Source organism: Gavia stellata, chromosome 19 (assembly GCF_030936135.1).
Source record: "Gavia stellata isolate bGavSte3 chromosome 19, bGavSte3.hap2, whole genome shotgun sequence".
NCBI lineage: Eukaryota > Metazoa > Chordata > Aves > Gaviiformes > Gaviidae > Gavia > Gavia stellata.
The window spans coordinates 333,360-357,685 of NC_082612.1; the positions used below are offsets into that span (position 1 = coordinate 333,360).

A 24,326-nucleotide genomic window follows, 5' to 3' on the forward strand; every position below is an offset into this window, starting at 1 on the left:
TCACACACAGGGAACTGAATGGTCCCCAGATATAAATACATACCACTCAAAATTTGTGTTAGGTATTCTTTTTTGCTACTTACCTTTTCAGAAGCCTATGTCATACCCTGTATAGTTGAGGCTGAAATAACTAAATCCTTACTTACTCTTGCCACAATTTTGATTTGCTGTAAAGCACGTACATAGACTTATTTCTGTGAACTGTCAGTCAGAAATCGTGTGACCCATCAACTTGTTCCTCACTGTAGCACTTAAAAATAAATTAAAAAAAACAGGACAAATAAAGAGCTTATTGCAGTACCATCTTAAAACTCTGCCCAGCAACAGACAGAAAGATGGAGAAACCTTATTCTTCCAGTTTTCCCAATTCTGGACTAGACAATTTAAAACAGACAACATACTGTCCTTGCCTGCAGTCATCGAGGCTGCTCTCCTTCCTTCAGCCTTGCCACCCGACTTCCGAACAATGAAAGGCATGAAGCAAGCCAAAACTTTCAGTACTCATGTACTCCTTAATGTTATCTCTTCAGCCAAACATATCCATGAAATGTTTTTGTTTCCCTGCCAGGGTTAGGAAATTTTGTTTACATTTCTCAAGGCATCCGACTTCATATGTCATATACAACCAGGAGAGGTCTGTTAGGGGAACAAAAATTCATCATTTTATTGCTCGTGATGACCCAAACGTCTCCTAGGCCCACCCTCAGGAAAGGAAGCTATCACTTTATCTGCTCAAGAGGCTTATGCTGAAGACACCACTTGGCACACCCATTTCCTATGGTGTTAGACACACAAGGGCAAACAGAAAGAAACCGGTCACTAAACTGATCTCTACAGTCTCAGATTGCCTTCTGTGTCTTTTTCATTTGAGCATGTACCCATCACAAGTCTGGGGAAAGCGCAGAAAGAATGACTTGAGCTAATTTAAGTGCCTGCTTATGTCTGTGGAATCCCCAAGAAGCTTACAGATGCCTGCCCTATCCCACTCAACTTGGGGCTAATGAAACCAAAATAAGGACAGTCAATAAAATGTCAGCAATTATTTCTTTCCTTACCAGAACATATAAAAAAAGAAACAAGTGGCACTATGGTTACATGACCATTTACAGATTTAGAGTTGCTGTTTGCACAGAAGTGATGACTGGAGGTAGGTGAAGGAGGTTTTGTTTTCCTAAAGAGAGACTGAGTTGCTAAGAGTGTGGAAAAACACTAAGCGAGAGACAGATGTAGGTGGCAAGATATAACAGGAAACGCAGAAAATTTTAAAGCATCAGAAGGGAAGGAGTTGAGGATTATCAGCACCTAGTGCTGACACTACCAACTAGTACAATTCTAAAACTTAACCAACTAATCTATCTCCTATCATTTTCTGCAAAATATCGCTTTGTGGTTAAGAAGCAATTCTGAAGCCCACTCCTCTCTATGGCTGGATCTCAGGAATTTCAAATCATGACAGAAGCAGAAAGAACTACCAGATCTCTGTATCATCAGCAAACAACTGTCAGAGAGTCAGCTTTCCAACAACAGTGAGAGTTGCATTTGTCTCCTTCCTTCATTAGTCTGAGAAAATGCCACTTCACACTGAATTGTTGAGAAAAACATGCTGCTATTTCACCAGTAGAACAAGCAATAAAAGTTCAGAGAGGGGAAAAACCTGGTCTCAATCCTGCTCTTCGGTTTAGGGTCAGGAATGGGTCATCCTCCCCTTCCCCCTAGGGTACTGGTTTAAAAGACTCCAAGGGAGGGTGTGGAGAAGGAGGAGAGAAACACAGAGAGAACAGAAAGATGTCCAAAAAAGCTATTTTGCTGGGCCAGGAGGGCCACCGTGAAACATTCTTAAGGCTGTTCCAGTTTGCTCTGTTTACCCAATCTTGAATTACCAAGACACGTGCAAGCTTCAAAAAATTCAGCTCAGAGAAGCTTTCCAACACTGATATCAATCTAAATGTTATCTACACATTATGGGCTTATAAAAAGGGGGAAGAAAAGAAAAGCTCTAAGATACTCCTGCAGTGGATTTTCTTGCACATTCTCCAATTCTTACTCATGCTGGTTGAGCCAAAAAGCAGACTGTCAGCCACATGACTCAAGCTGTTTGGCCTCTAGTCCCAGCAAGCACTAGGAGTGGAGAGGCACGTTGATATGAAATATAATTAACCATACTTTTTCCATAACATCACAGAAGAAAATTCTATTGGCTCTTAGTAATAGCTCTGGGGGAGATTTGGCAGGGGACAAAACCAGGAGTGGCTCTACCGCATCCGCAGGGACTTGGCGCTTTCAAGGCCTCAGAGGAAGTTAGCTGGTTAATTCACTGGAAACCAGGCACCCAGTTGCCTTCAGTGCCTTTCAGCATTTCAGCCTACGAATGAGTAGGTTCCCTACATATTTTTAATGCTACCTAAAAAGCCACAAGTGTTTAAAACAGCTATCCTTCGATCCATCCTTGGCTCGAAGACACTGGCCCACCCAGCAAACCGAGCATCACAGACTCGCCGCATCAGTTTGATGCGCTTCTAGCACAGACTGCACCTTTCCCCCTTCTCTCCTCAGTGAAGGTGTAAGTCCATGCCAAAGTCGAAATCAATTTATGAGCTTCCCTCCATGATCCTTAGATGTATTAGGAGGTGACTTCCTACACTCGTTCAAGAACAGATTCCTCCCTTCCCACATCCTCCCTCTGAAGGAGTATCCACGTAATACTGAGCCACAACTTGATTCATACAAAGTACATACTCTCAAAGAAATTTCAACCCATAGGTTATCATTTAACTGTTGAGGGTCTTCCCTGGAGTCACAGCAGAGTTCATGAGGCCTGCACTGGGTACAGAGCCACTCCAGCACGAGAACCAGAAAGAAGATTTGAAGGAAGAATCAAACTGCAAATTCAAATCCTAGATACTGAATGAAGGCCTGCTTTTGGCAGATTTCTTTTCTCTTTCTGTACACAAGAAAAGCCTTTAGACCATATGCCCGCACATGTGAAAACCCCTAACCAATGATTTTCTTTTGAAGATGTTGCACTTAACATTATAGACACATAATTTCTTTGGGATTTGGTATTTCTTGTATCTCCAATCACTGAAAGACATGAAAAGAATTAGGCTACCATTAAGTGCAGAGTCCTGAAGTTTAATTATTTCCATTATATTTCAGTGGGATTGCTTGCAATACTGAAATGCAAAGCAATTTCATAAAAACACGTTCAGAAGAGAGAGGTGTTTCTGAGCCCACACCTCCTGGGGTAAAGGATCAGAGGAGGAGCAGCACGAAAAGGATCAGATGCCAAAGACAGAGAGGTTAAAGTTAACTGTGTTCGGTAGGACACTCATGCAACATTCGAAAGCAAACCGCTCTGCAACTGTCTCAAGCCGAGGGTTTGCAGAAATGAAGTGAGCTCCCCCTTTTGCTTCCTTCTCTGCGTTCTTTGATAAAGGGGCAGTCTGTAAGGTACCTCCCGAATCATGTTACGGAGAAGATACATGAGAAGATGGTAACATCTGACAATGGCTTAACACATGCTCCCAAGGATGGCTGGCAGCAGGGTTTCATTCTCTCCTCTGGCTGATGAAATTTAAATCCAGGTTTTCTACCGCCCAGGAGCAAAGCCCAGCTTTGCCATTTGCTGTTCCGCTCCCACACACATTTGCACAGGAAAAATACTTCTGGGTTCTTGTCCCTGCTCCAAAGGCCAGTACAGGTGTCTAAACCCACAGAAAAAGCAGCCCTGGGAGTGATGCTGTACACCCTCCCCTTCTCAGGGCTAACCTAGTCACTGTCATGCTAGCCCTAGGCCAAAAAAAAAAAAAAAAAAGGTATTTTACACATGAAATGAACCAATTCCAGAGGACAAAGATCCAGCACCCCATTCCAGAGCAGCTTGTAGCTGAACATTATTCCTGCATTTCCCAGACAGGGCTGTAAATATCCCTGCATAGAGGTAGCTACGCAGCATTTCTAACACCTGCCTGAGCGATACAGCCCTGATACTCTGAACGGAAGTAGCAGCCTTTCCTCCAGAGAAAGCCTTAGCAAGGATGGTTCCAGGTCTTCTGGCTGTTTGGTTGGGGTTTTTTCCCCTTATCACAGTCTACTCGTGCCACTCAGCAGTCAGACGAGATCTCAAGGACTGTGAATCTTAAGCAGAGGGAGGCCTCTCCTGGTTACATCAGGTAAGGCACCAAAACCCTGAAGCAGAGAGAGATACAAGATCCCTATCCTAACCATCCTCCCCATTTCAGCCGCTGCTCCTTCGCCTGCAGGCTTTAGCAGTTCCCTGCACAGGGAGCAGAGACAACTCACAGCTACGGAAACCGTACCAGTGACCGGGGCAGTACCAAACACACCCGTTCAACGTGGACATCAGCAGAGCAGCAGTTGAAATGGAAGTGATTTAGTTTGTTTACTGTTGCTCACTATTAAATCTTGTGGGTAGGGAATACTCAGGTGCCATTCAGAAGTCACTTCAAATCCATGTCAGAGTGGCGCAGTTCCCTGGTAAGCAGAGGCCGCAGTAATCCCACAGTAAAACGCAGGTACAGGTGCCTTATAGATGTCAGGAAGTCCACACAGCCTGGATCCAGGCTTTGAAACACAAAAGCAGTTACAAACTGCTGCTGCCTCAGATTGTTCCGTCAGGAGTCATAAGGCAATACTCTATTTCCAGTTGAGGTAACTGACATTAAGTTGTTTCCTGTCCTGATGTCAACCAGGGTTCTATTTATTCTGTGCATGCTCAGCTGAAAAAACACAGCTCTTAAACATCAATGCTATACAAGTTACAGGATGCTTTTGAGGAACAGGAGATTTTTCCACCTCTGTCACTCCGGATGACACAAAGAAAAAACAATCTTGCATTTATTTAGCGATGATCTAATTAAAAAAAAAAAATCCTTTATTTCCAATTTGCCTCTATCAGAGAAAAACAAAACACAACCCTGGACTCAAGCCCCTTCATTTTAGATCCCAAAGAAACACGCATACATCCTTGTTGCAAATAACAGATGGAGTGTTGTGTTTCTATCTGCCTCTCAAAGTTTGCGGCTCACTGTTTTTTATTATCCCATTTCTTAGTTCTTACCAAAAAAAGCCCAAACCCAAGTCTCTGATGGTGCCCCTTTCCTGTGGAAAAGCACCAAATATTTTCAAGGAATTAGTCTTACTTCTCTTTACTTTCCCCTATCATTTTTCACTTGACTTCAAGATGTGACGCTAAGATCAGAAAAGTTTAGGACTGCTTCACAAAGAGTCCAAAAGAAGAAATAAATGCACCGCTTCCAGTCCACCCAAATCCATTTTCTGCAACATGTACTCAACTTATTTTTACCATTTATAAAGGAAGTCCTACCAATCCTACCAAGTACATGCCTTAACCAATAATGCTACTTAATTAAGCAAGAGGCATTCAGAAGGCAGAGGTCAGGATTCGGAGGAAAACCACACTACCATTCTAGACATTTGAGGGAAAATATTGGCCCTTCTGATCAGAAGCAGCTTTGCAATATGCTGTAACACGTAGCTACTCGGAAGCTAATTTTTAAAATATTAGTCAAGATGAGTCTTCCTATACAAGAAGACGACGACTTAGCTCTTGAGCAAACGCTGACCATTACGTTTAAGTAACAACCACAAAAACAGAGAAGAATCCCAAGAGTGACCACCTTCTTTGTGCTCACCTTTACTACTGCTCAAAATCATCTACCGAATTGCGTCTTGCTGATTTGTTGCTACTCCACAGGAACTATGCTTGGAGGTATTTTGTTGCAGCTAAGAGGACAGTTCCCAGTTACTAATCTCTGTGTAAGGCTCTACATTTCCAATAAATTACAGGTTTCTGTGATTGTTCTGTGATACAGTTGCAGCAGTAGAAGGCGTGCCAATAAAAGGTTGCCAACTAATACAGCCTCTGTAAATCAAGTGTTTCTGACCCCTGACAGATGAACCCTAAAAATAAAATGGGAATTATGGAAGCCTAGAGCAAACAGAGCAGCCATGCATAATACCCAGTGCCGTATCATGCAGCCGAAATGCAGCAAAGGCAATATTTAATATGGCTGTTCGCTTATTTTAGTACTTCTTTCCAACTGCAGCTAAAAGCTGTTGTTGTGCGATACCAATGGTGTAGACAATTCCTTAGGGCTCAGTGTGTTTATATCAGTAAGGCACAGGGGAAGCACTATGGCTGTGGGAACCCCATTGCTATGAATATCAGCCATTTGCAGGTATTCCCAAAACCATTAAACACAAGTTCATTTCCCAAAGAGACACAAAAAGTCTTTTACTAGCTAACTCCTCTGTGTTTTGATCCAAATGACCCCTCACTGCATGAATGTCCCAGGCCATATATCCCAGCTTTGACTTACAAGACTCACGTTGTTTTCCTTTGATGGAGGAGATTATCGTGGATGGGAAATAGCCCTGTCAACCCTTTTGCATGAGACAGCAGTGTCGTGGCAGTAGGTGGGGGATTGAGAGGAGCATCAAAGCAGAAATCCTGAAGGCACTTGCCTATGGGGGTTTGCTCTCATATACAAAAGTAAACTGGGCAGTCAGAATTAACAGCGAGTTTCTGAGACCTGTGCAGCCAGGTCGAACTCGAGGAAATTCTCTTCTGCTCAGAGAAAGCCACAGATACATTTTTGCAAGCAGACAATTTTCAAAATCCCTGACAGCAGCACCTCCTGTCACAGTGGTTTGGATAATCTGCCTAACCAAAAGCGGTTAAAATAGACCACTTAAGCCCCTGAGTCAGCCCTGATATCTCCATCTACAAACTAATAGAAAACTAAACAAAGAATAACCAAACAAAAAAAGGCAGTAGGACAGAATACCCACTCAAGACATCAAGGAGAGAGATAACTACACTGAGAGCTCTGGCTTTAGTCATTTTCACTCTAGAAGAGTAATTAATAAGAGTAAATAACAATGATCAGTGGTTTAGAAACATACAAGAACATTACAAGACCAACCAGTCAGCCATTTGAGTTCAGTTCTTACCCTCCTGAAGTCATCAGCGCTGTCACCATCAGCTTCATCTGGCTGCAGAGTATGTCTGGGCATGAGCCACAGAACGGTACAAGTCTAAACATGTACGACATCAATCCATTTTGTCTTATTTCAAGTAATTAAGCCTCTGGTTTTGCAAAATTAATTTCTCCATATAGTGACATGAACGGTTACTTCTCTAAATTAAAAAGAAGTCACCTTGTGCCTGGAATAGAAGTTTGATACAGGATTGTACATGAAGTATGGCAATAGCTTAACGACACAGCACACGCGTTCTTGGCCTGCAAATGCTATGAAAGGCATTTGATACATGCTGTTAAATTATTAAATGATAATTTCACTATAGCACGAAAAGGGAAAAGCACCGCAGGAGAGTAAGACTGCTCAGTGGCTCTACTACTCACCAACCATGTTGACCAAATAGGTATTGTAATAAAGTTATTTAGCTTCTTGTAGCAAGGCACCAAAAACAAGCTCACTATTTAACAGGGTTGTTCATTTATTTTTCTCAAGAGGCAAAAAAAAGAAGAAACCAGAAAAGTAAACAGCTGAATGTTTTAAGATTTGCATGCTGATGGAACAGAGTGGAGGAGGTGCAACAATAAAAAAGTAGGGGGAACCAGCCACCAGGTATGACAAAGCTTTATTGCAAAGCACAGAATTCTCACCGCAACCTGAGTTTTCATGGAAAGCACATGCTGAAGCTATACATGCTGCAACAAGTATGAGATGACAGAATTCAAAACAAAACAAAAGCCTAAAAAGAAAATCGCCAACTCACTGATTGAACGTTCTTTGTCAGAGGCTTTTGGAGAGTAAATCAGCTCTCCCCTCAAAGGCTTTTGGAAATGGAAATAGTAGCCCACATAAAAGAGCAATTACCTTGTAACAACATCCAAAGAGACCCTCATCCAGTCCGAGCCATTTAAATATCTTCCCAAGTGCTAGTTCTTGTCGACCTCTGTGTGATTTGCTTCAGCTACCCTATATAAAGGGAGCACTCACACAGCAATACCAGTCTCCCTGACCCAGGGAAACAGTCACAAGGAACCAAGATGCACTTACCCATTGCTGTTGGGAGGAAAGGAACTCTAGACTACATTACTCAATAAACTCAGTCCTCGAAGCCTAACAACTGATCAGTAAAGAAAGGATATTTTTTCCCCCTCTCATATGCCACCCCTTTTCCATCAGTATGTTCCCTGTCTTGTAACCATCAATCCCAGAAGTCTGAAGCTTTAGGAAACACACATTTCTTGGCTACAACTTTGAAAGGATGACCCAGGCAGTGAAGCGCGTTATTTCGTAACCAAGTAGCAGCATCCAGGTGTCTCAAACACACCTACGACACACGGTTGCCTCGTTTCTCTTGCGCTGGCATTTGAGCCTAAGGGACAGGTGACAAGACAAACAGCACGCACGCCCACACCCCCAGTCGTGACGCTGCCCCGACAGGACCCAGCTGTAGCTGCTGCTACAACGCCCGTTTGACCCGGGGAAGGAAATCACCGGAGGCTGTGCGAGGCCGTGCTGCAGACACGGTCCCCGTTGCAGAAAGCTGCAGGGCAGGTGCCCGGCGCGGTGCGCCCGCGGGCGGGCAGGCACTTACGTCCGGGGGGCCGCTGCCGGCAGTCCCGCGGCCGCCGCCGCCGGGGCCTCGAACTCCTCTCGCCACAGCACGTCCCCGGAGCCGCAGAGGCCCAGATCCACCACCTGCCGCCGCACCGCTTCGCTCTGCGGGAAGGAAAAGACGGGCAGGGAGGCCGGTTAGCGCCGGGACACCGGGGACGCGCCCCCCCGGCCCGCCGCGACTCCCGCCGCCCCCGGGGACACCGGCAGCCGCCGCTGGCGGAGGGCGCCACCTGGCGGCGCGGGGGGCGGGCGAGCGCGGCGCCCCGGCGGGTCCGGGGCTGCCCCGACGGGGCGGGGGGCACCGGCCGCTCTCCCGCAGCCGGCCCAGACGCACCTCCGCTGGCGGCCGCCCGCCTCTCCGCAGAGGCCTGGCCCCCAGACGCCGCCGCCAGCGCAGGTGGTCCGGGCTGCGGTGGCACACGGGCAGGGCGGCGCTAGCGGGGCCCTGCGGGGCTCAGCCACCGGAGAGCGCAGCCCGGGACGGCGCAGGCAGTCGGCGTGACACCTCCCCGCAGGCGGGTGCGCCGGGCAGCCGGGAGCGGCATTAGGCGGAGCTGCCGACGCCCGCGGGCCCTGCCTTGCCTGACGAGCAGGGCCCCGGTGAAGGAGCTCTGCCGGCACCTCACCGCGGGGCGCGGGCCCTCGGGGCGGCTAACGCCAGCCACCGCAGCCTCCGGCGTGCCCGCCACGTCCCGGGCAGCGGCGAGCACAGCCCAGCGGCTGAAGCCCTGCGGTTTCTCGCCCGCCCCTCTCTGCCTGCCCGCGCCGAGGCCCTGGGAAAGGACGCGCACTCCTTCCGTACCTGCAGCTGGGAACCCGCTCCCGAGTTTAAACTAAGACCCCCGCGGGAGAGCCGCCCTGAGGAGCTGAGCCCTGGGGCCAGAGGCGGCCGAGCTGAGGGCGGGGTGCTTCCTCCAGCCAAAGCCGGACACCTGATCAGCCCTGAGAGGCAGAGGAGCCCAGGAAATAGCCGCTGCCGCTTCCACCCCAGGCAGGCACCCCGGCCCGCTCTTTCCAGGCTCGGTCCCACATTCTTAAAGCCAAACGGGCGCAGGTAGCTGCTTTCCGAGAGCAAACCTGTAAGCAGTACCACCTGCCTCCGAAAAGTGAGACAGAACGCCTTTTGCGACTTTCCCCGAAGTGTTTTCCACCGAGCACTATCACTTTTAAGGGTCAAAATGTCAGCAGTCAGCACCCTTTGAACATCACCGCGATGTGACCTGTTCGAGCAAACACATCCCTTAGAATGATTCAGCCTAAAAATCGTGCTTCGTAAGCACCGGACAAGAACTTCTTCCCGGTTCTGGTTAAGAACCGGGCAGGCACTAGCTTGAGGCTGCCTTTGCACATCAAAGCCAGCCCCGCTGCCTCCCTCTCATCTCATACCTCCAGACAGAGGAGGTGTCTGTTGCCACATTTTGTTTCTCTGGGTGGGTATCAACAGCAAGCACTACAAAACAAACGGCTGCTCACATGAAAGGCTTTCTGGTCCAGACCTGCGCTTTGCAGCTTGCCGCTGAGCCAAGCCCCGCTTCGGCCGGCGCCGCCGCGCTCCCCGGGCCGCCCAGCACCCGGACACCCCGCCGTGCCCCTGCCCCGCGGCCGCCCTGCTCCAGCCCGGTCGGGGGTTTGTTCACCGGACCGGTGCCACCTCCCTGCTGGGGCAGCGGGCGGGGGCAGGCTGGGCGCCCCGCGCCCCGCGCAGGGGGGGTCACTGACGGGAGCCCCGCACCCGGCGGACGCCAGAAGCTGCCCCCGCTCCCCCTCAGCGGCTCGCAGCCGACCGGCCACCCAGGCCGCTACCACCGCGCCCGCTCCCGCCCAGGGCGCATGTCCGAGGCCCCCAGCGGGGCCTTCCCCACCGCGGGCGCACCGGGGCGGGGCGGCCCACCCCGCCTGCCCTCACCGAGGGAGGCTGGGCCCTGGCGGGGAGCCCCGGGGCGGTGTCCCCCCTCCCACCGACCTCCAGGTAGCGCAGGTCCCGCGCCGTCAGCTGCGACTCCAGGTACTCCTCGTAGGTGCAGGACAGGGGAGCGGCGGCCAGCGCCATCCCTCCCTCCCTCCGGCGCGTCCGTGGCAACGGCGAGGCGGCGGCGGCGCAACGGCTGCGGCGGCACGTGCCGCCCCGCCCCGTCAGCGCATGCGCGCGCGGCGCCCCAGGGCGCGGGGGGGCGCGCGGCGGCGGGGACCTCCGGAGCACCCCGCGGGTCAGGGCGGCTCGCGGCAGCCCTGTGCCCCACCCCGCCGCGGAGGGCGTCCTGCTGGGCGGCCTTGGGGGCCGGTGGCGGCCTTGGGGGGCGGTGGTGGCCTTGGGGGTTGCCGTGGGGCGCGGGTCGGGGGGCTGCTCGGCAGAGGGGTGCCAACGGGGCACCGCGCTGTTGGGCGGGCGGGCGCGGGGCGAAGGGTCGCGGAGGGGGTGTCAGAGCCCAGTGCTGCGCAGTGGCACCCGCCGCCAGCACGAAGGCGAAGCCGAGCGGGAAAAGCAACGTACCCCGCACCCCCGTTTTCCCCCCACCCATTAACGCAAGCACCCGCCGCCGCTGGAAGCTTCCACAGGCCCAGCGTGCTGCGCCTCACACGCTGGCTTTTCAGGACCTGTGTCGGCCTCGTTTTTGGCCGCTGCTCCAGTGCAGGGTGTTTCGACCGTCCCCCTCAGGAGAAGTGGAAGTGAAGCCGTGACGGGGCGCTGGGGAAGGCGGGGGACAGCAAGGCGTGTTTACAGCTGACGGCCCTACAGCCGCTGCGCCCACCTCAGCGGGCGCCGCTGCAGGGCCCTGGGCTGCGACATGCTGCGATCTGGCAGCGTAGGACCTGAGCAAATACTTCTGGGGGTTTGGAAAAGGGTGTTCCTCTGCAGGGATGTCTGTAGAGCTTAAAAACAAGACGTGACGGGGAGAGGGGGAATGTGGTGGCTTTTTTTCATTCCAGAATTTAAACAAATGCAGCCAACAGCACAGAGCTGGGGCACGGCCGGCAGCTCCCTGCGCTCCACCGCACTCCCTGCGGCCCCTTTCTCAGCTCCGCATGGATTTGTGCCTCCTTTGAAGGCAGCAGTTGTTTGGAAAGGACTGTGGGAAGCCCCTTTGTATGCTTCGTTTCCAGCTTCTTCTCCCCAGCACCACAGTGGTCAGACAGAGATGGTAGAAGAGAAAGGAAAAAACCCACAAACCAAAAAGGGACACACCATACCAACCCCCAACTTCTCAAAAATATGTGGGGTTTAAGCCAACGTTTTCCCCATCGGGTGCTAAGTTCGCTTCGGAATTACCTCCTTGGGGGGGAACACGCCAACAGTGCAGCCTGTGGCAGCCGCCAGCCCGGCCCGCCCGGGGGGAGCTCGCGGTGAAGCAAGCCGGCTAGGGTCAGACACGGCTTAGCAGAGCAGAAAGGAAGTCCGGTGCTCCCAAGAGGCTTCACGTTTGTTCCATCACTTGCTAACGTCAGGCTTTGAGCTGAGCTCCCCGAGGCACAGTGTCTCTCCCCATGCGGTACTTTGCCTAATCAGCATCTGAGACTTTTTATCTCTGCAAAGCCTGCGGAGGAGGGGGGGGGGGGGGGGGAGATGACTCAGAAAGCAAATGGGAGAGGAAAAAAGGGTGAATTTTAGGTATTGGTCCACATTGTGCAATCACGCCATTTTTAGCCTTGCTGACAAAGAGCTTGGAGGCATCGTGCTGGTGTCCTAGGACTGTTAACTTTGTACGTCTGTGTTATCTTCCTATGTCCTGGCTCCCGGGATGCCACCCACGGCCGGGCTTTGTACTAGCCCTGCTCTCAGCCGGCTCTGTGATTAAAATTGCCTGAGAGGCCACTGGTCCCTCGCCGCGGGCCACCCAGCTGGCTGATGCACAACCCTCCTCCCTGCTTCCTTCCAGCAGCCAGGCCGCCCCACGGTACCACATGCAGAACCCCTTCCCCAGCATGCCCTGCTGCCCTCAGCACCCCAAAAAGAGGGGTAGGAAAGCCCCCCCCCTTGGTTTTCCCAGAAGGTTTTTCGTCTCTGGGCAACAAGATCTAAAAGCAATATGAAGAGCTTTCATGTAAAATAAGTACAAAAATCTGTTTAAGAGCCCAGCAATTAGTGCTGTTGCTGTTGAAGCCAAGATGGTAAATGCACTCGGATGAAACAGGAGCGGCTGACAGGCTAGTTTATGTCAGCGTTGGGGGTGCAAAGCCGGAGTCGGAGCCTTCTTTCCCTGGACTGTCACAGCAGTTTTCCCTCCCTCAAGTCACCATACTGAGCGTACTCTTGCTCCCGTTGATTCCGCAGGAGCAATGCTCCCACCAGCACAGAAGACGGAGTGCTGCCAACAGGCAGGAAAGAGGCGGAGAAGCGTTCTGGTCTCGCATCCTTTCTCCCAGTAAATCCCCACCTGCTGAAGGGCAAGCAGGGGCTCCTCCTTGCCTTGGGAGCAGGACTGCAGAAGGCTCTGGGCTTCTGCTGCAGGTTTTGGGCTTCTTGTCCTGCTCAGGGAGCAGCTGGCCAGCGCAACATGGCCTCAGCTCCGCTGGCAAAAGCAGTAGCCAGAAAGCTTTAAATGCAATCAACAGCTAGAAATAGAAGTAAGCCAACAACAAAACCACTTTTGAAATGCAAGAAACGTAACACACTGAAAAAGTTACCTTTATCCCTTAAAAGTCTCTCAAGTTCTCCACAGGCTATTTTTAAATTGAACAGAGATATTTACCCATTTTTTAAGTGCCTTCAGTCTCCTCCTGATAAGCAAATCTTACTTAATTTCCTTGCAGAAGAGTGGCCAGGAAGGAACAGGACGGGTTTGTCAGTCCATGCCACTTAGATTAACTCGCTTTCTGCTGAGGTTGCTAGCGGGCTGCTGTCTGCCGTGGCACAGACCTCTTCATTGCAATAGCGCAACCGCATTTTAATAATTACTGTAATGTTAAAGCGCCAGCCTCCCCCCCGCCCCGCTTCCCGCGCCTGCTAGCACCACTTAGCTGTGTGCTGTGGGGCTGCTCTTGGCTGCCAGAAACCCCAAGTAAAAAGTCAGCGTTTCAGCAGCAGCCCTCGACGTGCAGCGTGGCAGCCCCCACGCCCCTTGGGAAATGGGGCGCAAGGGGGGAAAGCACCTGCACCCTCTCCGCCCGCCCCAGTCCTCACCCACCCCGGGTAGGAGAGCGGAGGTTTTGCCAGCCCCCGGAGGGAGGAGACCCCCCGGGCTGCTTCCTCAGCCGAATTTCACCCGACAGCTCTGAAACACACGATCAATGCTGCTCGGTGGGAACAGCGAGGGGTACCAGGAGAAACAGGGTTCAAACAGACCCACAAGTAGGAGGTGACAGTGGTGCACATGCCAGGGGCTGCAGTAGGGCTGGCTCGGGGGGCAACCCCACTGCCAGCAGCACCCCTCCTTTCTCTGGTGAGTCCCAAGGGCGACATGCTCGAACCGCGGCCCCCCACACTCCCGTCCCTCACGGCAACTGCAACTGAGCAAGCAGCACTTCCCAGTAGTTGCTGTGGCAAACGCTGGATGCTGCCATCGCAGCTCGGTTCGGGATCAGTTTTTGCCCAGAAACATGTGGATCAAAGCATTTTGTTTGTCATACAGGCTAGTTATCGACAAGAATTTTCCTTAAAATAAGATTAAAAAAAATACCTTTTTCCTCTGAGGGAAAGCAGTGGCAGCAAGGGACAGGCACATTCGCTGTTCTCTTACGTGCCCAGGGAGCTCCAGGGACGCACCCCGGGCTGCAGGGACCCACCTGGGGCTGAGGCCCGCACTCTCCTACATGGCTCCTGCAAATGGTTTCATTCAGTTAGTTCATTTAGGTGGCCCCATGCTTCGCTGAGCATTAATTACACCTCATTGTGCCTGGCTGCTGAACGGCAGGTAAGCAGCGTTATTCGAATTTTGTAAATTCCTGGCCAGGCTGTCTCCCTGGAAATGGCCAGGGCGCACGACGCGCCCGTGTTTGGCTTGCGCTCCGCTGCTGGGACTCGGGCCCAAACGACTGCCCCAGAGGAGCTATCGGGAGGTTTGTCCCAGCGCATGGTATCCAGAGTACGGCATACAAAGGAACCCGTCCACCCATTTTGCTGCGCTCCACCCTGTCGCCGATACCACGCCGGCCAAACCCTCTGACAAACACATGCGTAGCCGCTAATTTAGCAACACTCATTTTTCCTCCTTCAGGGGAAGAAAAGAAAAAAATGCATGGAGGGCAGACAGGCAAGAGATTACACAACCAGGTTATAAAATGAAGCACGATTATATTTTATTCCGGCATCCCCATCCATCCCGGCACGTGGAGCACGCGCCCTTGTGCAGAATCATTTGCTGCCACGTGGAGCGGATGCATCCGGCCAGGGGCTGCCCAGAAGGATGACGGGCAAAGAACCACGATTTCAATGGAAATAACCATTTGTACCATGATCGGATTTGGAGGAAAGGCTCAGCAGTGCCACCTGCCCTTGTTATTGCTGCTCGACGCTACCAGGGCTCTGGTCAGGAGGGGTTTTGCTAACGCGAGCCTGCCTGGGCCCCTATTAAGGCTTAACGGGTGTGGTTCAATGCTACCGCTTTCTGTACGTATGCAACACAGCTAAATGCTGGCTGAAAACTCCATACACACAATTACTCCACAGATAACACCACAACGGAGAAACAATTTGACAGTAGGGGCCATAGGCCAACCTGGGTGGGAAAAAACCACTTCCGAAGGTACGCGTAGCTGCAACAGTGTTTATGGCCACGTCCCCACACTCACTATAAAATAAAACCCTTTCCCCCCCCGTAAGTGTATTGCGGATGATAAAATAAATCAGCAGCGCAAACTGTCAGAAGAAACTGGTGGGTACCTGGGGGCCAACGGCGGGGGCGGGGGGGCTCCCTCCGCCCGCCCCCCGGGGAGGTGTCTCGGCGCGCCTCCCTCCCCGTGCCACCAGGAATGCCACGGGGCCGGGGCAGAGGTATTTTAAACACAGACATCGAAGCCGTAGTTTGATGGACAGGAGGAGACTCGCTCCTCCAGCTGTCCAGGGAAGAACGGGAGAGACGACCAGGAGCAGGGCTGCAAACAGCCGCCCTCCCCAAGCCTGCAACCCTTAAAAAAAAATATATATATACCTATTATTGCCAACAAAGAGTTTTAAGACCCCCTTGCACCACAGATCAGGTGAATGAATTTGTTGGGCTTGGTCATGTTGTTTTGTTGTGGAAGGGAGGAGCTGGTTTGTAAGAGAAGGGGAAGAGGCAGACTGGGATATAGAGTGCCTGAGGTATGGTCGGAGGAAAAAAGTGCAGCAAAAAGGAGATGAAAAAAAACAAAAAGGAAAAAAAAGCACTTAATAGGTTGGCTCTGAACATATCTCTTGTACAAAAATGATTGTCAAAAGAGTCACTAGTGAAAATAAGGTAAGAAAATATGTTTGCTGTAGAGGTACCTTTCTGCTTCTTTCAACAACAGAAAATTAACCCGAGGTCCATCAAGTGTTTTCTGTTCACCGCAGGAGTACTCTTTGGAAAGCCCAAGTTACGTCGTCCCAGCGCACGCCTCCGAGGATGCTGTCCAGTTTGCAGGGTGAAGAGAAGACCCCGAGCCCAACGCAGCTACCCAAAGCCTCCCCATGTCCGTCTGGGGAGGGGGGACGGAGGTCTCCCGGGGAGTAACCCCCAAAAGCTGCCTAGGCGCCTGGTCTCTCCCGCGCCGGCATCCCCGCCACGGCGCGCTACCCGAAGCGAAACTTCAGCCGGTACTTCACAGGGCCGGGGTTTTTCCGAGGCGGGGACGGGGCGACCTTCGGTTTTGGCGGCGGCGGGGGGGGTTTCTTTTCAGGGAGGGTGACGGTGAAGGCGAGCTCGGGGGGCTGAGGCTGCCGAAAGCGGGGGAGGAAGTGCGTGGAGACGTGCTGGGGCCGGGCGCGGGGGCTGCAGCCCCGCTTGGCTTTGCCCCGCTTGTTGAGCGCCACGTACCACTGGCGGCCCGAGCGCGGGCTGCGGTGAACAGCTGAGGCGTAGGTGTTGTAGCTGTTCTCCTGGAAGCGCTCCCGAAACTGGCAGTCCGCCGTGAACCGGGCCTGCGGGGACAGAGCGGGGACACCGTTAGCGAAGGACTGGTTTTACCCGTCCCCTGCCCCGCAACGCTTGCTGGGTTTGTAAGTTTCCCCAAACCAAGTCCAAAGGGGCAAGCAGCAACACAGGGCACCTGGGAAACCCGCTCCAAGGCCGCCGGGCACCCAGCAATTTGTAAAACCCTCAAGACAGATGCTTTCAGTAGCTGCTTGCCACCCAATTTTGGACTTTCTTGGAAAAAACAGGCTTGGTCTGCCCCAGCAGCACCCCTCCCTCCCACCCCAGCAGCACCCTTCCTCCCCGCCCCAGCTCTCCTCCTGCCCTTCCCGCCGACAGGAGGGAGGACGTGGCTGGTACCCCCCATGCTGCAGCCCCGCCGAGGAACCTGGGGTTGAGCCCCCACTCCATCTCCGTTCCCACCCTCGGACCCCTCGCTTGGGCACTGAATCATTGCTTAATAATCTGGAAAGGCAATTTGCATGCGGATTTTCATTGCTTCACTGAACATGGCTTTGATTGTATTGGATTTTTTTTTTTATTCTTCTTCATCTCAAATGAACTCACAGCATTTTGTCCCTTGATAACCTGAGGAAATTACTTGCAGCCCAAGAGCATCGCCTCTTACAACAGCACGGCCGCACTGGCTCCCGTTGCCCGAGAGGACAGGCTGAGTGCTGCCCATCACAGCTCCTTCTTGTTGTCAAGGGGGAGGAGGAAAACAAAAAAGCATGCAGAAATACAAAAATAGAGCCGTAATGCCCCAGCTATGTACCCACGGTCCCGGGACACCTGGCTGCAGCCTCCGGCGGCCCTTCTGACATCCTTTGCCATGCTTTGGTCTGACCGTGGGCATGGTACCTGGTGCCCTGACAGCTCCAGCCCCGCCTGGGGCACCACAGCCTGACTGCAAAGCAACGCTTTGAAACTACTGACGTGAAAGGGGCGCTGAGCTCTCAAGCTTCGAAACCCCCAGCAACGGAGAACAAGACAAAACCCCCAAGCAGTGCTTTATAACACGCACGAGGTCCAACTGGCTGGGATCCTTTTTAAACTCCTAATTTAACCAGGGAGGTTGAGTCCTGCAGTACAAGTGACAGAGTCCCCAGCCTACCGTGCATTTTTTTCCTCATAGCACTTAGAATTAAGTTTCCTTTTGCTCTTCGCTCGGAAGAAACATCACCTTGATGACTCATTTTTGCTTTCCATGTCTTCTATATACCCTCAATGCTCTATCAGCCGTGCACAAGGCTTCGCCTTCCTGCGGCAAGGCTTTGCTGAGCCCTCGTTGCTCTCTGAAGCCACGACACATGCAGCGGTGCTCGGGCGAGACACCCCCGCATGGGCCTTTGCACGGGGAGGTTTTAGGGTTGACCGAGGCACCAATGCACGCCTGAAAGGGTGCTCACCGCAAAAGGCCCTGAAGCAGGCCCTGCATTTCCCAGTGGGATCCGGGCAAACGGCAAGAGCAGGTGTTTTTGGTGTAGGAGATGAAGTTGGCTACCCTGCCCCAGGCATCGAGGCTGGCCGCGGCCAAGGATCCAATACTGAAATCGGCTCCAGCAGGCTTTGCAAGCGCTGCTGTGAATAGGAGAAGATGCTTGTGCCCCTGCTCATGCATGTTTCCCTGTACAGATGGGTAAGCTTGCTGCTGCTTCGCTTGTGGGTAAGCCGAATCGGCGTTTCCAATCTGGCCCCGCGTTTTTGGGGCAATGCCACCCCGCAAAGGGAGGTGGCAGTAAGAGGGCTGCCCAGCTCCCCCTCTGGAGCATCACCGGAGAAGGTCCTGCTTAACGTGGTTTTGGGGGAACTGCTCCCTAAGAGTTGGAGTAGCATCCCCTCCAAAGTGGGACTTGCGGAAGCGTGGGGGGGCCCAGCCCTGGGCACGGAAGGATGCCGTGGGCTGCTCCCACCGGCGGCACGGGGAAGGAGGAGACCCGCAGCCAGCGCGCACGGAGGGAAGCCCTCGCCTCCAGACGCAAACCTCCCTGGGAAGCGCATCAGCTGCTGCTTCGCCATCACTCTGACAGGCTGCCCCACGTCCCAGCCTCTCAGCTCGGCAACTGCACCGTTTCAGCCGGGGAAAAGGCTTTTTTCCTGTCAGAGGGCAGGCGGCGCAGCCACGGCATGCTGGCTGGCCGTCGGATTTGCTCTGCAGCAGCTCCAGAAACAACCGCAAAGAGCAATCCTGAAGTCAATTAAATTTCAAAATCCAGTTCAACAGAGATTTGCCCCAGCAAGGACCGCAGCGTTCGGTCCGCTCGGAACAACTCCTGAGAAAGGAGAATTACTTGAGTCCCCTGCGAGCAAATCTCTCCTCTGGGGTTCGTGCAGGCCCCTGCCGAGACCGACACCAAACCCTCTCCTGCCCGTTCCATGCTAAAAATGTACAAACAGGGGACCGAGGATTTAACAACGAGGAAAAAGCCATCTGTGTACGCAACTGATAATTGCCGGCATTGCTGTCATTTTCTGAAGCTGGTGCCTCTAAAAATGAGCCGCTTGGTAATTTAATTAAGTTGCCATCAAAAAAAAAAAAACCAAAAAACAGGAGGGCTGCTGTAAAGCACCGAGCTGGGATAAAGCCGGGCCCCGAGAGCCCGTTTCGAAGGAGCCTGAATCCCTGCAGGAATGACTTTTATCTGCGGTTCAGCACGAAGTCACCGGCGTGACTCCCATATCAAAGCGCTGCCCTGAGTGACGGGCGCGGGACGCGCTTTGTACTGCTCAAAACTCATTAGGCCATGAAATAACTTTATCCTGCCAAGGCAGGAAAGAACAACAGATGCTGGGTTTGCATTATCGGCATTATTTAGCCCAGCGATCTTTAGACATTTGGGTCAAGTTTCTACAAATTCACGGCTTTCATCCGAACGGGGCATCATGTGTCCTCACCCCCTGCTCTGACCCGCCTAATTGAGGTCCCTCTCCGGCACTGCCCTTTGTCTGCCGACAATTAACCATACACCGATAAGGTTTGATTTAATTTCTGCCTGCACCAGGGCATAAATCAAGGCTTCAGCTCGAATAAGGGGCCCATTGTACACCGCGCGGGAGGGGAGGCTCTGGAGGGTCCGGGGAATCACGCTCCTCCTGCTTCCCCCTCTCCTCTCCATCCTTTACCTTTGCACTGGTCTCCTCCTGCTCTGCCAGTTTCCTGCCCTGCCTCCTTTCCTCACGTTTTCCTCCGCACAGCCATTCCCCCTTTCCCCTAGACGCTGTTCGTGCTCCTACTTTGTTTCCTAAAATAAGCAACCATGTGCTCACCCTTTAAGCATCATTAGGTTTCAGGAGCAACACTCCAATAAGACTCAAGGGAGAGAGAGGCAAGTTCATAAATCTCACTTGAAGGCAATCTATGGGCTCGGGCAGCGTAAGCACATCAGTAACATCCACTTCACGACCGTGAGGTTTGGCTTATAACCGCAGGGCAGGCAATTGGCTTTTCCCTCTTCCAGGCTATCAGGCCTGAACAGGCTCCCTAGGAATAAACTTGGGTGACAGGTCGTCCAAGATGCTGCCTTAAAAATGCCCTTCTTGGGGTGTTGTGTTTATACACACCTTTAAAAGACGGCAACTTTCATGTAAGCACAGTAGTTACTTTCATTTGTTTAAATGATCTCTAGAACTAACAGGAAAAAATTAGGAAGCAGCATCTGGAAGTTGAGAAAAAGAAGTTAAGCCAACTTATAAGACACGTTCAATGCAAAAAGCCTGCCAACAGCACAATTAGACCTGCAGGAAACCCTAACCTTCCAGAAAAGAGCCTGCAGAAACAAGAGTTACTGGGATTTTTCCACTCTAGCTTCAATGCTCCCGCACGGGCTCGACCTCACCTGCCCGAAACCCTGCGTGCAGCCGCACGCTCTCACCAGGGGACGTCTCTCCCCCACGGGCAAACCCAGCCAAAACTCCGGGGCCGCAGCCCCTTCCCTGCGCGCGCACAGGCGCAGGCGGGCTCCCGGCACCGCGCACGCCACTCTCCGGGAGACATTTGGCTAAAACCGTCTGCGCGATCTGCTGCAGAAGTTGCTAAAAATAAACCGGCAATGCTCAAAGAACAAGTCCTTTCGATGCAAATACCCAACTGCAAAAAAAAAAAAAAAAAAAAAGCAGGCACTTTTCTTGGTTAAATGCAATAAGCAGGGATGTGGGCTTTGGGGTTTTTGGCTCCACCTGTCCCCTATCCGTCTGTGCAGAGCCCTCCCGGCAGCCGAAGGGGCTCGGCACGCCGGGGCCCTGCCTGGGAGCATCACTGCTGTGTGCACGTGAAGGTGTCACAAGGCCTTTAATAAACAATACATACTGATAAGCGGGGGGTTTACTTACACTTGCATGGAGTTTTCCTTTTTTTGACATCGCTAAAAATTTGTTGCTGAAAACTCCTCGTATTCCTACAATCCCCTGAGACACAGCAAATATTTCCAAAATACCTAGGATGACAGAAATCCCAAAATAAATCACAGGTCTTTTCACATCGGTGTGACAAAGAAAAGAAAAAAAAAAAAAATCAGTCTCACAGGTTTGCATTGCCTCTCCACACGACCCTGCTCCTCGGCTGCCTGGCTCCACGCAGCGCTCCTGCTCCGTCCCTCCGCCCCGCAGAGGGACCTGCATCCACTCCCGGATGGCTACAGGGGGGTGCTGATGGTTCTTTTAAAAGCTGCGGTCTAGAGGACAGTCTCTGACTCGGCTGCGACAGAGCAAGTTCACCCCTGGGGAAATCCCTCGCAAGGGTGGGTAAAGCCCCTTGTGCCTACAGCCAGCCTGCCACGATCAGCCTCGCCCGTCCTCCTCCCATACACGCCGGACTCTGGAAATAAAGGCGTCACACGCACCATGTGGGGCTAGAAGTACCCATAATGGTTCCCTAGGCCCCTCCTTGCAGCAGGACGCGGGGACTGGGGCGCTACACAGCCCAGCCACGAGAAAACAAGCCGTTTTTCCTTCAAACAGATATTTTCTGAGCGAGGTTGGGCTCTGGCCCCCTGCGAGGCTTGTGTGACCTGTAACTCATCTCACGGAAGAGCTTCAGCCTCCGAGCACCAGCATCGTTCAGCAACAGCATCAAGACATTTCGCTTCCCCACACAGCGCAGCATCCCCCCAGGCAGAGGAAGGGTGGCAGCAGGGGTCAGGCGTCCCCCTGACGCCCCGCCAGCCGGGGGGAGCTGGGGTGAGTGCCACATCCCCAACGTGCCCTTCCCACCCGGGGAAAAAAAACATTGCTACTCCTGGCTGCAGCCCTGGGGTGGCCCCCGGGAGTCCCGGTGGCCCCAGCCCCGGAGGAAGGAGCCCTCCAGAGCATCTCGCCCAGCCCCAGCGAAGGGCCGCGCGGATTAACGTGCCAAGAGCAAACATGAAGCTGCCGTTAAATCCCCGAGGCCAGGGGATCGGATCACCACTTCCCATGTTTATTTTAAGGAGGAAGCACAGCTCCCGGAGGCACCGAGAGCCTAGGGGGGCACTTTGGTGGGGCTGGTGGGCCACCCCTCCTCACCCCACGTGCCCCAGCGGTAGCGACTGCCAAGAGGCATGGCGTTGTGCAGCCCCACTGCAACGAGGCATACACCCTGTCCAGCACGCTCCCTGTCCTTGAGGGCACCCCAAAACCTGCTGGCCTTGGGAGGGGGGATGGCCCATGCTGGCTGGGAGACATACTCCCGGTTATTGGGGTGCCCTAGGTCAAGCCCAGTTTCCCAGAGGCCAAAGCTGGGGATTCCCTGCCAAAAGCTGACTTCTTCCCCACGGGGGCAGGGGGGGGGCGGTTCCTCAGGGCAACACCCTGGCATGGCCCCCCCCCCCGCCCCGCCACTAGCACGCGCCCCCCGGCCGTGGCTGGCTCCGCTCTGAAGCGCAGAGCTGATGCCGCTGTCGCCTTTCCGGGGACAAAGTCTCGGATTAAAGAGGAAGGAACTTCCCATAATCCAAGTCCCTGCGAGATAGCTGGGGCATCAAAGGCCGCGCACGTCTCACGGGGGAGAGCCCCTCTGCCACGCTGCTGCGGGACAAGGTCCGGGGGAACGCAGCGCAGGCAGCCCCTCCAAACTCATGTCTCCCAAAACAGCCCTGGCATGGATGCCCCGTTTTCCCATCCATCCCCTTTGCAGCCCCTAACCCCCTCCTGGCCACGCACCCGCAGCGCTCCTCAAAACCCCAAGCGGGGTTTCTGGCCACCCAGCATCCCTGCCGGCGGGCTGCCCTCCTTCGCGCGGCCACGGCACAAACCAGGGCCCAAACGATTCGGTCCAGGCCAGATGTGGCCGCTGCGCCATGAGCACGCCCGATAGCTGCAGCCACGCATGCTGCCAGGGTCACCTCAGGCCCAACCCTCGGGCTCTGTAAGTGATTTTTCATCCCCGCCTGCCGTTTCATTCCCTCTAATAGGATATCACGGCAACTCCGACCCGAAGGATAAGCCATGAGTTAGCAAAGCTTTCTCTCAGGGGAACGTCAGCCTCAGTCCTATTTTTAAACTGAATATATTCTATCGCTGTGCTGGAAGAATGAGGATGCAGAGGGAAGGGTGCAAAAGTTACACGGGGAAAGGAGAGCAAAGGGGCGCGAGGGAGAGCCCCGCGCAGCATCCTCCCCCCGGTGCCCCGGTGCGGTGCCGGGGTGGGAGCACAAGCCTCGCGCCTTCGCGTCGATCCCCACGGACTCGCTTCCTCCAGGCGGGCGAACCCCGCGGGGCAGCACTTCCCAAAGGCAGCGGGGCAGAGCTCACTCTGCTCGCCGGGGCAGCGTCCCACCCGCGCCCGCGGCACCCCCGGCCCCACCGCCGGGGCAGGCAGCACCCCAAGGTCCCCCTTCCCGAGGCCGCCCAGGCTGCAGCTCCCCCCAGGAGCAGGCGGCAGGGAGCGAGGGGCTCCGGCAGCCCCGGAGAGGCACCCCCGGGGGCGGGGATGCCGCCGCCCCGGGCCGCGCCGGAGGCAGGGAGGGCCCCGCCGCTCGCCGCGCTGGGGCCCGCCGGGCGCCCCCCGGCTCCCCGCCCGCCCCCCGCCCCGGGCACTCACTGAGCGGGCTGGCGTCGTGGGCGCCGTCCACCCGGCCGTCGGGGTGCAGCTGGAGGTGGAAGCCGATGCCCACCCGGCAGTAGAGGCGGCCCCGCCGCCGCCCCGGGCGGCTCCGCGGGAAGCGGCTGGGCGCCGCCGCCGCCGCGGAGAGGGAGGAAGCGGAGGAAGAGGAGGAGGGAGGCGCGGGGGCGTTGCGGCCCGCCGGCCCCGGCTGCGCCCCGCCGGGCACCTGCTCCCGCCGGGCGCGGGCGGGGAGGGCGAGGAGGAGGAGGAGGAGGAGGAAGGACGGGCTCATGCTGCCGGCGGGAGGGAGGGCGCCGCGCCGCATCCCGCTCCGCCGCGGAGCCCCGGCCGGGGGGACCGGGCACGGGGGGGGGACCGGGACGCCCCTCCCCGCCGCCGCCGCCGGGGTATTTATAAGCGGGCGGCGGCTCCGCACCTGTGCGCGGCCCCGGCAGCGCCGAGCACCCCCCGCACCGCCCTCCGCCCCCCGCAGCAGATGCTGGGGCTCGGGGGGCGCATAAATCTGGGGAATTAACTTGTCCGCCCCGCCGCGACGGAGGCGCTGGGGCTGCGCCTCGGGTTACCGCCGAGAAATACCTTGTCAGCGGCTTCACCCCCGGCCGGGCAAGGGGGCTCGGCGGAAC

General features: G+C 54.3%; 2 protein-coding genes across 2 annotated transcripts in view; both read right to left on the reverse strand.

The window, feature by feature from the left end:
- CFAP299 (cilia and flagella associated protein 299) overlaps window positions 1-11,425 on the reverse strand; it is a 227,489-nt gene extending 216,064 nt beyond the window's left edge. Inside the window, exons 1-3 of the mRNA XM_059826713.1 lie at window positions 11,388-11,425; window positions 10,601-10,742; window positions 8,615-8,739 (exon numbers count right to left, since the gene is read on the reverse strand). Coding sequence (XP_059682696.1) covers window positions 8,615-8,739; window positions 10,601-10,742; window positions 11,388-11,425 — 305 coding nt within the window. The remainder of the gene's footprint in view (window positions 1-8,614; window positions 8,740-10,600; window positions 10,743-11,387) is intronic.
- A 4,868-nt stretch (window positions 11,426-16,293) lies between these two features.
- FGF5 (fibroblast growth factor 5) lies at window positions 16,294-24,007 on the reverse strand. Its single transcript, XM_059826714.1, has 3 exons — window positions 23,680-24,007; window positions 20,994-21,097; window positions 16,294-16,672 (listed from the first exon to the last, which is right to left on the reverse strand). The coding sequence occupies exons 1-3, from the start codon at window positions 24,005-24,007 to the stop codon at window positions 16,325-16,327; spliced, it is 780 nt and encodes a 259-aa protein (XP_059682697.1). The 3' UTR covers window positions 16,294-16,324.
- Between the last annotated feature and the right edge of the window lie 319 nt (window positions 24,008-24,326).

Coding starts and splice junctions, on each gene's coding strand:
- FGF5 (XM_059826714.1), bottom strand. CDS start 24,007: ATGCGGCGCGGCGCCCTCCCTCCCGCCGGCAGCATGAGCCCGTCCTTC. Junction 21,098..23,679: donor CCACGACGCCAGCCCGCTCA/GTGAGTGCCCGG, acceptor CTGTCATCCTAG/GTATTTTGGAAATATTTGCT. Junction 16,673..20,993: donor AAGGAAAACTCCATGCAAGT/GTAAGTAAACCC, acceptor CTGTCCCCGCAG/GCCCGGTTCACGGCGGACTG.